Source organism: Solea solea, chromosome 2 (assembly GCF_958295425.1).
Source record: "Solea solea chromosome 2, fSolSol10.1, whole genome shotgun sequence".
Classification (NCBI taxonomy): Eukaryota; Metazoa; Chordata; class Actinopteri; order Pleuronectiformes; family Soleidae; genus Solea; species Solea solea.
In genome coordinates this window covers 23886854-23900933 of record NC_081135.1, presented here as the reverse complement: position 1 = coordinate 23900933, position 14080 = coordinate 23886854, and the positions used below count along the sequence as shown (strand labels likewise).

The 14080-nt window shown below is 42.7% G+C and overlaps 1 protein-coding gene across 1 annotated transcript; it reads left to right on the top strand.

Annotated features, from left to right (window-relative positions):
• Positions 1 to 652: 652 nt before the first annotated feature.
• On the top strand, positions 653 to 13543 carry LOC131441838 (ras-related protein Rap-2a). The gene is made up of 2 exons (XM_058612378.1): positions 653 to 1775; positions 12706 to 13543. Exons 1-2 carry the CDS (start codon positions 1462 to 1464, stop codon positions 12941 to 12943), a joined length of 552 nt encoding a protein of 183 aa, XP_058468361.1. The 5' UTR covers positions 653 to 1461; the 3' UTR covers positions 12944 to 13543.
• Positions 13544 to 14080: the final 537 nt, after the last annotated feature.

Sequence of the window (14080 nt, the reverse complement as noted above, 5' to 3'; positions counted from 1 at the left end):
TGGCTTTGTTGATGCCGGAGGTCAGAGGAGAGAATGACTAGACTGGTTTGAGACGACAAAGACTTATAAGCACTCATTACAATCAAGGTAAAGACTGTCTGTGAACAGCACTTGTAACTGTGTTTGTGTCTATACGTGAAAACCTTCAATCAGTTGATTACATCGTCTTTAGATTCAACACTCTTAGTGATCAGTCCCAGCTGTGGAGCGAGTGGTACAAACCCCTCCCTTAGACATTTGTATTTATATACTGTTTTAGATACTGTATTATTATGCTTTTTTGTGTTGTATTTTCTGTAATTTTTTATTTTACTGGACTGTAATATATTTTGTGGAAATGTGTTTCTCCTTTACACAAAAACGAATTGAGTGTTTATAAAAAATAACACCAAACTAGACAAATGCATATTATTTACTTATTAAGTAAATAAAGAAATTGGCAGCTTCTCCAGACAACAGACACGTGTTATCACTCAATGATATGCTAGGATATCTGTAGGATAAATGCAGCGTTACCATAGCAACAGCATCCGGCGCGCTATCCCCCCCACACTCTTGGATGTGCATCCTCGAGCCGCGTCTGTGATTGGACGAGCGCTCCTCGTATGTCACTGGGGCAACAGAATGATGGGAATTTTAACTCGTGAACGGAAATGTGTCCTCTGAATTTCACCGCGCGGCTTCCATTCCAGGCACGAGTTAGACTCGCGGTCGCCGAGCGCACGCTGCCATTGGACTGTTCGCGCATCCGTCCGAGGATCCGAGGGAGGGTTTTTACATATTGTTTTTTTTTATTTTACTTTTTTTTTATTTTTTTGTTGCCTCAGTACGGGAGCCGAGTGGGGACCGGCTGATTACGCTGCGGCCGTGGGTCTCCACCCGAGAGTATGGCGGCTGAGCTTGCACTGGAGCGCGGGGGAGAGACGGAGACATGCCAGCGAGGCTGAAAAACAAACAAAGAGACTCAAGTTTGCTTCTTCATGGAGCGTGGACACTGTTTCCCCCCGCGGCGGTCTCATGTCTACACTTTAATACAGTGGCTTTAACACAGCGTTTGTCCCACTCTGCCCTCGATGGAGCAAGTTTGTGTTGTTCTCTCCCCCTGATGCGCGCTGAGGAGTGAGGCAAGCACATGAAAACCACGCATCATCGGCTCGTCTCCCCCTTCTCCCCGTGCACATTTGTGGACATCCGTGGACAGCAGTGCTCCGCTGCTGCTGCTGTAGCTGTCAGTGTGTGTCTGGCCTGCTGCATGCGCTCATTTCTACAATGAAATCCATCTCGGGGACACGGAGTCTTTGTGCTCTGCCATAGCGGAGCCAGCGGAGACTGTGTTTGCGGACAAACTACATGTCCACAAAAATGGGACGCGGCTGCTGAAGGTGAACATTTTGACTTGGTTTCAATGACGCGCGGAGACTGAGACCCCCCCTGAACGGACTTTAAAATTCTAAATCCACAATGCGCGAGTACAAGGTGGTGGTGCTGGGCAGCGGAGGGGTCGGGAAATCCGCCCTCACTGTGCAGTTTGTCACCGGGACGTTCATTGAGAAGTACGACCCGACCATAGAGGATTTTTACCGCAAGGAGATCGAGGTGGACTCGTCGCCCTCGGTGCTGGAGATCCTGGACACCGCCGGCACGGAGCAGTTCGCCTCCATGCGGGACCTTTACATCAAGAACGGTCAAGGATTCATACTGGTCTACAGCCTGGTCAACCAGCAGAGCTTCCAGGACATAAAGCCGATGAGGGACCAGATCATAAGAGTGAAAAGGTTGGTAACACATGGAATATAATGAATACATAATGAGAATAATATCCAAACAGCGGAGATTAGACTCTTCATAGTTATTATTCCAGGGGCCCCTGTCATAGAAGGATGGACCAAGGCCTGGTTTGAGAGGTGTGCTTGGATGGAGATGCTGTGGACAACAGAACAACACCACATGTTTGTTCTATTTTGGTTCACCACCAGGTCTCATGCCCAAAGCTTGTTGGTAGGCAAAAGTGTGTGTGCGTGGGGGGGCATCTCTCCCCTGTGGGGGGGCATCTCTCCCAAAAACCTGACATGTTTCCTCACATACAGTATATGTTGACGATGTGATTTGACTGTAAACCTAACTTTTTAAAAGTCTTGGATATAGATTTAAAACAAAGTCGATTAATAACCGCACGAGGCGCCATCAAGACATGAACTACTACAGTAAACTGAACACGTTTTTAAAAAAATTGGCATTGAACAATAAAAAAAACATATATAACTGCTTGACCCTTATGGCCACATGTCCTAATCTGTGCTCCCCACAGTCTCTTCATGTCTCCTGCATTTGGCAGACGGTTCCATTTTTGAGTCCAGACAAGACACAGTGTTACATCTCAGGAGTGACAGACAGCCCAGCATTGCTGATGACCCGTCCATCAGTCTATCAGCAGCACCGTGAAGACCGTGTCTCTCCCCTCCTGTCAGTACGCTGCTGTAGATGCTGCCTGTGATCTGCCAAGGGGGCTGATGTGCTGGATGCTGCAATGTCAGTGAAACACCTAGCCGGGGAAACCCAGGATTCAGTGGAGGAGGGGGAGGAGGGGGAGGAGAGGGAGGGTTGAAGTTATTTTTATAATAATCAAGCTGCACAAGCTCTTCAGAGAGAGCAACACCATCACTAAATATGTGTGAAATTGTCTTCTGCCCGTGTGGTGTTACATTTGTGATCCAGATACGAGCGGCTGATTGATACATGGAAGAGGTTAGCTGAGGCTGTGTGCTCGTGCCATCGCGTTATTGGTGTTTCATAGCTCCGGGCCAGTGTGCTGTGTAAATGTAATGTGCTTTCACCTGGTGTGGGCATGACTGGATTTTTTATAAAACCCCAGAAATATGAATATACACTGTGGGTGGATGTTGCTGGTTGGGATTATCAGTGGTACATTGTGCATTGTGCACCACTGATGTGAACGTGTGGGTTCATCAGTCACTGTGGGCGTCAGTGGACGTGTTTCTGTCACCTTAGGGAGTCCAATAGATTCTAGAGAGACAAAGCAGGGTAATGAAGCATAAAGGCAGCTTACATTGATTTAAAAACAAAGGACACAACATGGTGAATATTCTTTGGAGTTCCTCTTCACTTGACTAACACAAGATCACCAACACTATACTATAAATACTGATACTCGCCGAACATATGGACTATTTGTTATATTCTTTCTTCTAAAAATACATTTAGTTTTAGTTTTTTTAGTTTCCTCTCTTTCACTCGCACCTTCTAAACAATCCTATAAATCTGTGGATGAAAGAATGAGGTCAACATGTTTCCCCCATATGAGTTGAGAGTGCGGAGAGGTACGTCTGTGTGCATCGGCGTGTGGGCATCACGTCCCGATGGGGACGTCAACCTGAATTCACACAAACCCGCAGGGACAAGAATTGATGTCCCTGTGGGTACGGACTGTTGTTTTTTTTGACAGTTTAGACCTTTTAGAAGTGAAAAAGAAAAGTAAAGTCTGATATGATACGTGGACCTCTCAATGTCATGTGGCCAGAATGTGAGTGAGGGCATCATGTCAGCTGTGTGGAATTTTTATGAGACAGGGGAAAAAATGTGTCATTTTTCCCCTGCAGCATTTTAATGGAGTGAGTATTCCTTTATGGAAGTAACATTTTTGTTATGAACACAGCTTTAAAATAAAATTGACTTGACTCGGTTGGTTCTTATCGGCCAAGCTGTTACCTTGACTAATAACGGCCCCGTCCGCCTGTGTAGAACACAATATGGAAAAGTCAGAGGGTGTCTGAGTACCTGGACTGTGTTTTGTGTGTTTTGTTGACTTTGTATTCCAGTGTGATGTTGCGGAACTTCGTCAACTTCATTATCTGTCCAAACAAAAGATTCTTCTTACCCGCGGTGCACCATTGTTGTCTATCGATATGTTGATATATCGTCCTGCCTTGTGCAAGGAAGGACGATATTTTAATCAATAAATGATAATAATAATACATTTCACTCGCAAGGTGCCGCTACTCCATGTCTCCTCGCGGTGGCGCTGCTCAAATGAATGAGGGACATTTGGGGCGGTAGTTACCTGGATGACAAAGAGGGAGTTTACGGAGGGTTGATGGCGGAGAAAGCTACATTAAGAGATGCCCCATCCACGCTCAGTACATAGACTTTATGCACTTTGTTCTCTATGTTGTGATTAAATAGAGAAATCCTGCACTTTTAACGTCTTGTTTTCTTCAGTTAGACAGATGTCGTGATGTATCGCTATATAATTGATATTCACAGAATTGTGATATTATTGGTATCCTGGGCCATGTACTGCATTTCGTATCGTGAGACATGGAACAGTGGATTTTTACACTTTTGTGTGGACAGGATTGTTTTAAAAATTGGGGAGAAAAACCTACCTGATATGGTACTCGTTAGATACTCAAGGTTGTAACATTGAAATCAGTATTGGAAAGTGTAATCCAGTCCTCTCTACCCCCCACGTATGGGGATCATGAAACAAGTGTGTGTGTCAAAATAAATGTGCTGTATATGTAAATGTGTTCATATGGGCTCACACCGTCGATGCATCCAGCCTGCGCTCTAGTGTCACAACAGAATGGTTTTTATTATTGTTATTATTTTTGACAGCATCGCACTCACATGCAGCTCTTACATCATAGTACGTGTCACAGTCCTGTGCTTCACGTGAAGAATGTCTGGTGTTCATTTATGTTCTAAACCAGTGGCATTCTGAACATGTTTATTTCGCTTCAAAGAAGAGAGTAATCAAAGTGTTTCTGACACTTGCACAGCCTTGCAACAAATGCATTTCATTGATGATTTTTTTCACAGATATATATGAAGTCTTATGCCATTAAAAGCCGTTTAATAAGATGACTTCTTGTTTCCGAGGTGGTGTAAATGTTTTGTGTCGAATAAATCCTAGACATGATGTTGATACATTATGATGCAGACAAGGACTGACTGTCTTTGTTAATTAATACAACTTAATTCATGACTTTAATGAAAGATTAATGTCTGCACAAATGACAGAATGTATAATTCTGTGTTACGATCCAAGATTAACAAAGTAGACTTGTGTTTCTTAATGTATCCTCCATCCTGATACCATGAGTCCATCATAGATTATTTTGTTTTTAAGTAGTAGCAAAAACGGTGTAGCCCGCTATTATAATACGCCGATTGAAAGGCATTGTGGGAAATGTAGGAAATCAATAAATGCAGTAGGAATTAGGTAGGAAGTTAAAACATTAAACAAAAGGCAAAGCTATTGACAAACAACCACTTGTTACTTATCACTGTACCACACAGACAAATAATGAGAACTTATCATTTTTGGCATTTCAAGTGGCTGGTGCTGTATTTTTAAATTTGATTTATATGATTATTTCTGGAAAACCTTTGCATTCACACTGTTTCTGTTCCTGTCGTTCTCTGTCGATCTCTTGTCGTGGCAAAACAAGCCGGTGACCCGTAAGGTCCATTATAGCATTTGTCCAGGTTCCAGGCTCTGTGGCGCGTCACTCTCACTCTGACCCCTGTCAGCATCTATCACAGCCTGCTGTTAGTGGCGCATACAAGCCTCAGCACCGAGGCCATGATTACACCCAGGCCTGCGCGTGTCTGCTGATGACCTTATAACTCCGAATTTCAGCTGCAGTTGACTCTACACCGGGAATCGGTGACTTAAAACAGCATTTAAATATAATTGCCATGGACGGAGATTAGAGGAGAGGGAGAAATAGGTGAAATACCATGGACTCTGACCCTGCCATCTTGCAGTGTTTCTTTAAACTGTTAGGATTTCATCCTAGGACTTGTTCATGTGCCAACTGGTGGAAAAGGTTAAGATCAACACCCTCAGTTCGCACAGAAAGGCCCTCTTTCGACTGTGACTTGTTGTGAAAACAGCAAAAGAACTAAGCTAAAGTTCAGTGATTGTTACTTGACTGTTGCCTCGGCTTTCAGAAGGCCTGACACAGTGCCAGGTCACAGTGGGTCATGAATCATGTTTCTGTACATCTGAAGCCAAAGTAGAAGTGCACCAAAACATGCATTCTCTTCAATGCCCATCAGGGGGCAACTGCACTGGTAACGGAAATAAGTCTGTTTTTATTTGTGAACCAACTTCTCACTTCACTTACAATGTCAGTAAACATGGTCCTGAGACATTTAGGGTACGAGTTCCAAGTCTTCTTCATACAGCATGATATACAGTACATTTTGTAAATGACGTTCCCATTTAGATTAAAATGGATGATGATGTTATTCCCCAATAAAGCATTGTGTGCTTTATTTGGGAATTTCTCAATAACATTCACCCTGGGAGTTTTCCCAATTCCCCACTTCTTATAATGACAATATAATGACATTAAAGGTTCATTTATACTAAGCAGGGGAGCTTACGATGACAGACGAAACGGAGCAATTCCGCCAGAAATCGTGGGGGCAGTATAGAGTAAATAGTCAGAAACTGTAACACTGTAACTATGTTTGAGTCAAATATCTAGCCAGAGCTCGCTGGTTTATCCCTGCAGCCAGAAAACAGAGAGTGACTGCCGGGCACTCGCCTTCACTCATTGGTGCGCTGTAGACATTGGATATTGAAAATGCCGCTCATCATCGATCTCTGTCACCGGGAACACCAGCAAGAGTAGTAGTATTCCCCATTAATGGCACGACTTACCTTTAGTGGTCTTACATTCCACCGCCACAGAATCCGCTGGCGTTTCAGTGTATTTCAGATCAAGCAAATTAAAAATAACCCCTTTTAATGGTCGCTCTGTTGATGCCTGTAACTTGGTGCTCGCCACTCCCCTCTAGAGGAAGTATTGTGTAAACTAACGCAAGGGATGTAGGGTAGTATTGGAAATAATATTTGGGACGGACGGACGGAAAAAGGATGGAAATGGAGTATAAATGTGTCAGCTAAAGGCAGCATCAAATTAAACATTGACTCATACCCACCAGAAATGATGACTACAATCACCGGCCGTAAATAACCACTGGCTGCTTTGTTCTTTTAAATTCATAATAACCATTACTTCATTATGTGGGAGTACCCATTATGTCCCCAAGACGTCCTCCTTTCCTGAACTGCATCTCTATACAGTAAACTGACAATTACAATCGACCCTTTTTCTAATAGGTTGGAGATCCTGGAAAAACGGTTTGAGCAGGCTACACTCTGAATTCGAAAGTCCAAGACTTCCCTCTGAAGCTACGCCTCCAGACCACAGGAACGCGCAATGCTTGTTTCACACGGATTCACGAGCACTGCACAGCATCACTAACTTTTTTGGATCACATAAAGACATAAAGTTAACCTACCTGTCCAGTAGGTTGTAGCCCTTTCTGGGCTTTCAGTTGTCTCCACCGTTCAGACGCAGCACCGATGTTCACTCTGGTCTTGGATCGCTCTGCATCAGCCTTTTTATTGGCAGTAGCTTTCCCAAAAAACGAGGTTCTCTTGTGCGACCAACACCTCTGGCGTTGACTTGTGAGCATGCACGATTAGTACGACAAAGAGGGGTACGTGCATGAGGGCAGATGGCAGTTTGAAAAATGCATGAATGAATTGGTTACAATCGGGGTGTGAAGAGGATTTTAAACAATGCAGTAAAAATGATCTCTTTTAATTGTCCAAGTCACAAAGCAAAGGTCATCTTAAAGTGTTTCCATGAACATGACAATGAGGCGAGTGTGCTTCAACGGCTTCCCCAGTCACCAAATCTGAATCCAATGAGGAAATGTTATTGATGTAGTTGAATGAATGTGCAGCTGACAAATCTGCAGACATTATATCACAGTGTCAAATCAGCATGAGGCTGAATCTCAGAGTAATATTGTTTTTCCCAGCAACTAATTCAATCCATGTCACTGAAACAGTGCTTAGGGACAATCAGACATTGACAACAAACTGCGATTGTGTACACTATGGTGGTCTAATTTGTTTGTGAAAGCTACATATGACATCAGGCTGGTGGTAAGTTTAATGAGGATAGTGGAATAATGACCTTTGTGTGAACTATACTAAATGGAGAGTGTAGAGAGTGTCACTTGTGCCATATTTTTCTATAAAACTCATGAACGAGTCCTTGGAACTCTTCCCTTCTGACTGCTGTCTCGTGAAAAGGCAGTCTGAACACGTCTTTGATGCAGGAGCACTTGGACTGAATTTCCCATTTTCTTTTTTTCTTGCCTTGTAATTTGCACCATAAGAGGAGGAATTTGTTTCAGACAGCATAATTACCACGAGGGAGCAAGAGGTCTACTTTATTGTTGCTGTGCTACAGAAGACCCGAGTGTGTGAGTGAACAGTCTGTCAGGTTCATTTATCTTGTCAATTCTGGTATTTCATGGTCAGTGTCTGCAGCATCTGTGAAAAACATCATCATTGGAGGAAACAAGGAAGCAGTGTTTCCCTTATCAGTGATTATTTAAAAAAAAAAAAAGAAAAAAAAGAAACTATATGTGGTATTTGTGGCATTTTCATAAAGACTCTCCAGATTTATATTCTTGATCTTTCCTTGAGGAGCTTATTGCATCTTGCTGACTCAGCTGAATTCATTCTTAATGGCTAAAATGAGGACCATTTTTGAAAAGGGCTGCTGGGAGGAGGCTCAGCAGCGCTTCTTCATCCTGACAGCATTGACTACAGTCAAATTCAGAGACTCCTGTGCCTCCAGGTTCCACTGTCCCTCACTCACTTGATTTAGAGTTGATGCATCATGCATTATAGATAAGTGTCTGGGTGAGGTTTGGAGGGCTCCAGAGCGGTGACTGTCAGTCTTAAAACACGACTTGTTGTTTGTGCCGTTTGTGTCACAGCACAAACACAAGCAAAGGACTGTAGTCCATTTGTTTGTTTGTGTGTTTTAAAGGTAGGGTGTGTAATGGTGTATTAGTGAAGTTGCATGTTGCAGCTGAGTGTCCTTCACCTCACAATTGCCATGTTGGAGAACCTACAGTATGTAGCCTTCAGTTAGCATCAAAACTCAAACAATGCTTAGTTTACCCATGCTTGGGTTAGGGTTAGGCTATTGTAATATTCAAGAAACATCTCCTGGATGCACTGGGATGCTTCATCAGTGATGCATCCTAGGAGGTTGTTTCGGGTCTCACAACATCATACACCCTCGCCCAGGCAACCCAGCCAGGGTTGATCAGACCCGACTAGCATCCCAGCAGCAACCCATGGATCAGCCCTCTTCAACCAAAGCCCCCTAGTGGCGTTCTCTGCGGCTTGCAGTTTGAATAGCCCTCTTCTTAGCCGCTCCAGTAAAGGCCCTGATATACTTCCGCACACGTGCCGCTCACTGAAGTCTGCATCGCATATCGCGGACCCTGGTATACTCGTGCATCAGGGTCCTGTAGTATCTGCCTTCACCATCGGGAAGAAGAGAACGATGCTACAGCTCCCTGGGACACAAGTATATCAAGTATCGCAGAGCCTTAATGCCTAACCAAAAAACAACTATTCATACAATCAGGTGACTGTAAACTTGTATAAAAAAACATTTTATGTATATATATTTTTGTCTCCAGTTTATGGCAAATTTAAATAATTTAACCTTAACTATACACACTGGATTTTTAAGGCTTGTGTTGAAACATGGAGCTCCAGCTCTGTAGTTGTACGGTGTCTTATGGATGAGTCTCGCTTCCTTGTGTCGGCAACTGTTGGGTCCAGGCACAGAGTGGTCGACACCCTCTGTGCTGAGGCCCTGGGAGCCTCAGTATCCGTGGCAGCCACCGTGTCACACCTCGTGGGACTGCCGGTTTCCTCCTCTGTTATTATGACTATATATAGACCCTCTCCTTTAGTGCGACATGTCTTTATGCTCCTGTTATGCGCCGGCCTTAGTAGTGAGTTGCCTAACTTGCATACAGCGGATCAATCCTCATCCTCTGCGAAAACGTTAAGGAAGTACTAGTACTAGTTTAAGTATTAAACTATTAAACTTTTCTTAACAAAGTTCCAAAGTGTCTAACAATTAAAATCAAGTTAGATAAATATAACAAAAGTAGTAAAAACTAGTTAGAATTAAGCAGTAGGCTAAAAGGGAAATAGAAAAAAATTGAAAGTGATAAAACACAAATTAGAATGGTTTACAAAAAGTATGTTCGAGTCAAATATCTACTTGAGATCCTGTCAAAATATTAACAACTGTACTCTCATGTAAGGATGAGTTAAATATATAAATTGTATTGATTTTTATAGACAAAACTAGTCACCTAGTAGACATTTTAAGATTAATGTGTTATTGAAATTATATTTAGTCACTGCCTCCTTGTTATATAAAAGATACAGTATATATCTAAGTTAAAATGACATCTGCCTTTATTTACTATTCTGAAGCCTTCTGAAACATACAGAGCTCAGGTTCTGTGTATTTTCTGTAACGAGAAACATTCGGGGCAGGCCCGGAAGGTAAAAGCTGTTACAAAACTGCAGGCAACGGTAGATAATAAAGGAGATAGTTAGGTGACCACAGGCCTCCTCAAGAGATTTAAAGTGAGAGATTTGAGTTATAACCACTTTCTGAGCCAGAAAACGAGACACCCAAATGGTACCATTTACCCAACTAAAATCCGAGCCCCCTGTGGTGTCCTCTAAATGAGTACAGCTATAAAAGTGAAGTGTCTGGCCTTTTAATCTTTTCACCCACGTCTATGTTTAGAGGGGGTTTTTTTGCAGTGAAGGTGGAAAGAGAATATAAAGTTTCTGGCAAGAACTGCCTACCACCAAGTACAAGTGGTCCAAAATAGTCACGGAAATCACAGCCTTGCTGTTTTTAATGACACCAGGAATGCAGTAAATGAGACCTGGTCACTGATGCTGCATTCAAGTTACTTCTGACCCCTGAGATTATCTCTGAAATCCTGGTTGCTCCTCTCAGCTGGTGAGCCAATGTTCGGGAAACAGAGAAGGACAGAAATCAGTTCCCGATGAAAGTTAGCTTCCTATTTGCTGCAAGTTTAAGCTTATTTAAGCTTATTTACTGGGAGTGAGGTTCAGCCTCCTAAAGGTGTCATTATTAAGTATCACACTTGTGTCTTTTGCAGTCCTCCACAGCATTAGTCATCTCCCTTGTATACCTGTTACCATAGCAATCAAGGATGAGGATGTGTGTGTGTGTGTGTGTGTGTGTGTTTTTTTCCCCCTCTATAAATAATTTAGAAACATGTATATTTAATAGAGCCAGGACAACATGTTGAAAGCCCTAATGATGTTGGTGGGTGTTCAGGGAAAATGACCTCTGAGACATTTAAACTCAGTTCAAATGATCAGTCCTGTAGATTTAAAAGGAAAAAAAAAAGTGCTGCCGTCATGGCTCCTGTCCTCGTCTCATACAGATAAGGATAAAAGAAAGAACATGCTGTTTACTAACAGCTGGGAGTTAGCATTACCTGCTGTCTGTGTGTCGTTTTTCCGTCTCTATATCTCAGACAGCCACCCTGATCTCCAGTATTAAACTTGATGCAGTGATTATGTTGGTAAAACTGCATGAAACGTCATGCTGGCCCTCTAAATAATTATCGTGCATTAGACTACGTAATGTGACAGACCATCTGAACACAGTGACATGTTGTGCCCCAGCACTGGCAGATAATGGTCACTTCCTACCGTCTGACCCATGGGTGAGAGCTGTAATACCTATTTCAGCTTCTCAACTAGGTCAGGTTCTAGACCTGAGGCAGGTGGATATGGAGGTTCAGCATTTAGTGCCGTACAGCATCGGCCTGTTTTTTTTTCTTATGTTGTGAGAAACTACCTCACACAGTGAAAGACCATGTGCCCCCCCCCCCCCCCCCCCTAGAAAAGAGAAACAACCTTTTGCTAAGAACAAATGTTTCACTTAAAGGAATACTTCATTACTTCAATACTGCATTTAGCTTTGTATTACTAGAATAGGGGTAGTATTTTTGAAAAAATGTACTTACAACCTCAATTTCCCCTGAGTTAAGAAACATCTTCATTCTTTTTTTTGCTCCTGTTAGCTTAACTGTTAGCTTAACTGTTAGCAAAGATGGTGGACACTGTTTACATTCTGGGAATGAGGTCCCGTCCCCCTACGAGTGGGTCTAAATAGTGCGGAATTAGCGTTGCAGTTTCAAACAGTTTCAAACCTCAGACCAAAGGCAATTGGGAAATGATATTTCAACTAGTTTGATGAACAGTAATCGCTAAAGGTAGAAGATAATCTTTTATCTCAAATGGTATACCACGTTCTGTTCTATTGTTTTCTGCAGTCCAAGGTTTTTGAAAATACATTTTTCAGTTTCAAGGAACATGAAGTCTCACATTTTGTGCAATGGTGGCGGCACAGTGTTTTAGTGGTTTGCACTGGGTTCGATTCCCAGTCTAGGACCTTTTCTGTGTGGAGTTTACATGTTATCTCTGTATCTTCTCTTGGGTTTCCTCAACCCTCAACCATCTGACCTCTTAATTTCATGCAATTTCAGTTGTAGCTATAACGACCATAAAGATCCGATCCTATTCTATATTGTGACACAGTCACGACAATCATGACAAAAGCTTGTAAAAAGTTAAGGTTTATTCAGCAGCGCAATTCAAACCCCTGAAGCATTAGAGCAGTGGTACACTGACCTGAAAGTTTGGGGAAAATGTGTGGGCACCTCTATACGCTTCATCTAAGTCCGTCTCATTCACGCGTCTGTGTCTGTCCTCAGGTACGAGAAGGTTCCTGTGATCCTCGTGGGGAACAAGGTGGACCTGGAAAGTGAGCGGGAGGTATCGTCCAGCGAAGGCCAGGCTCTGGCCGAGGAGTGGGGCTGTCCATTCATGGAGACGTCGGCCAAGAGCAAAACCATGGTAGACGAACTGTTTGCGGAGATTGTTCGGCAGATGGACTACGCCGCGCAGCCAGACAAGGACGACCCCTGCTGCTCGTCTTGTAATATACAATAGCCCCAAAGGCCTCGAGGAACAGGCCAGGCAAAAAGTCAGCGACAACCGGCGGCACAGAGAGAGAGAGAGAGAGAGATAAACTCTCGGACACACGCGCACATGCACATGCCAATTAAATGGATGACAAATTCATGGTTGAACGCAATGGATGTTAACTCTACGGAGCATAAAATCTGCAGTGACATGATTATTAATAGTGAGTAATGAATACCATATGAATGAGGAATGCCAGGGATTTACTGCAAGTGAAAGTGACAAATGACAAAAAAGGATCATGCCCTCGCCTTATGTTACTTTGCTTTTCGTGTTTTTCTTTTCTTGTCATCCTTCTACACTTTAGGTTGTTAAAAAATCTGATATTTATGAGTCAAAAATGTTTTCTTACACAAAACACCCCAACAAGCATTGTTTTCTCACCATGACTCAGTTCCACTGTAGCTACTGTTCACTAACCCAATAACACTTCTGGGATCTGGTTATTTTAAACATTGAGGAGAATTTGATTTGCAGATTGCAGCTTTGGTTGTGCACTGGTTGGTGGGATGTTTTTCTATTCCATCGCAAGTCTGAACCAAAGAGGTGACCTTAATGCACCTCCATTTTATTCCATTATATTTGTCGGCCATTGGGGGAAAAAAAAGGGGGGGAATGGAGAGAAAATGTTAGATAAATCATCTTTCTTGAAACATTTGGTGCACTTATTTCTTTCCTACTTTCTCACTTTGAGATTTAATAGCAAACATAGCGTCACATGAGGTTTTGTTTTACTCTCTGGGAAGTTTCTGACGGCAGTGGAATAAAGAACGGCTTCATGATGTGGCAAAGAATTCATCTTTTCAGTGTTTGAATATCTCTACAGACTAGCTCCTATCAGGGATGGGTGATATTTTAAGTGAAGATGCCAACATTTCTCATACATTTTCTTTTCCTCTCCTCAATATGATCTGGGGTGTTAATCCCATTCTCAGTGTGCTCAGAGTATTCATATTCAAATCCATAGTAATGAAATAGTTACGACGAGGAAGGTGGCGATACTAAGAATAATACATGGTAGTGTAAATATTTTCTATTGAAAGTGCCAGCTCCTATGAAGACACTGACTCAACATGTGGAATTGTCAACTGTATGCATGGCTAG

What these genes read in the sequence shown, in the direction of transcription:
- LOC131441838 (XM_058612378.1), top strand. Translation starts at nt 1,462, where the DNA reads ATGCGCGAGTACAAGGTGGTGGTGCTGGGCAGCGGAGGGGTCGGGAAA. An exon ending in CAGATCATAAGAGTGAAAAG is followed by an intron (nt 1,776 to 12,705) that starts GTTGGTAACACA and finishes GTCTGTCCTCAG; the next exon opens with GTACGAGAAGGTTCCTGTGA.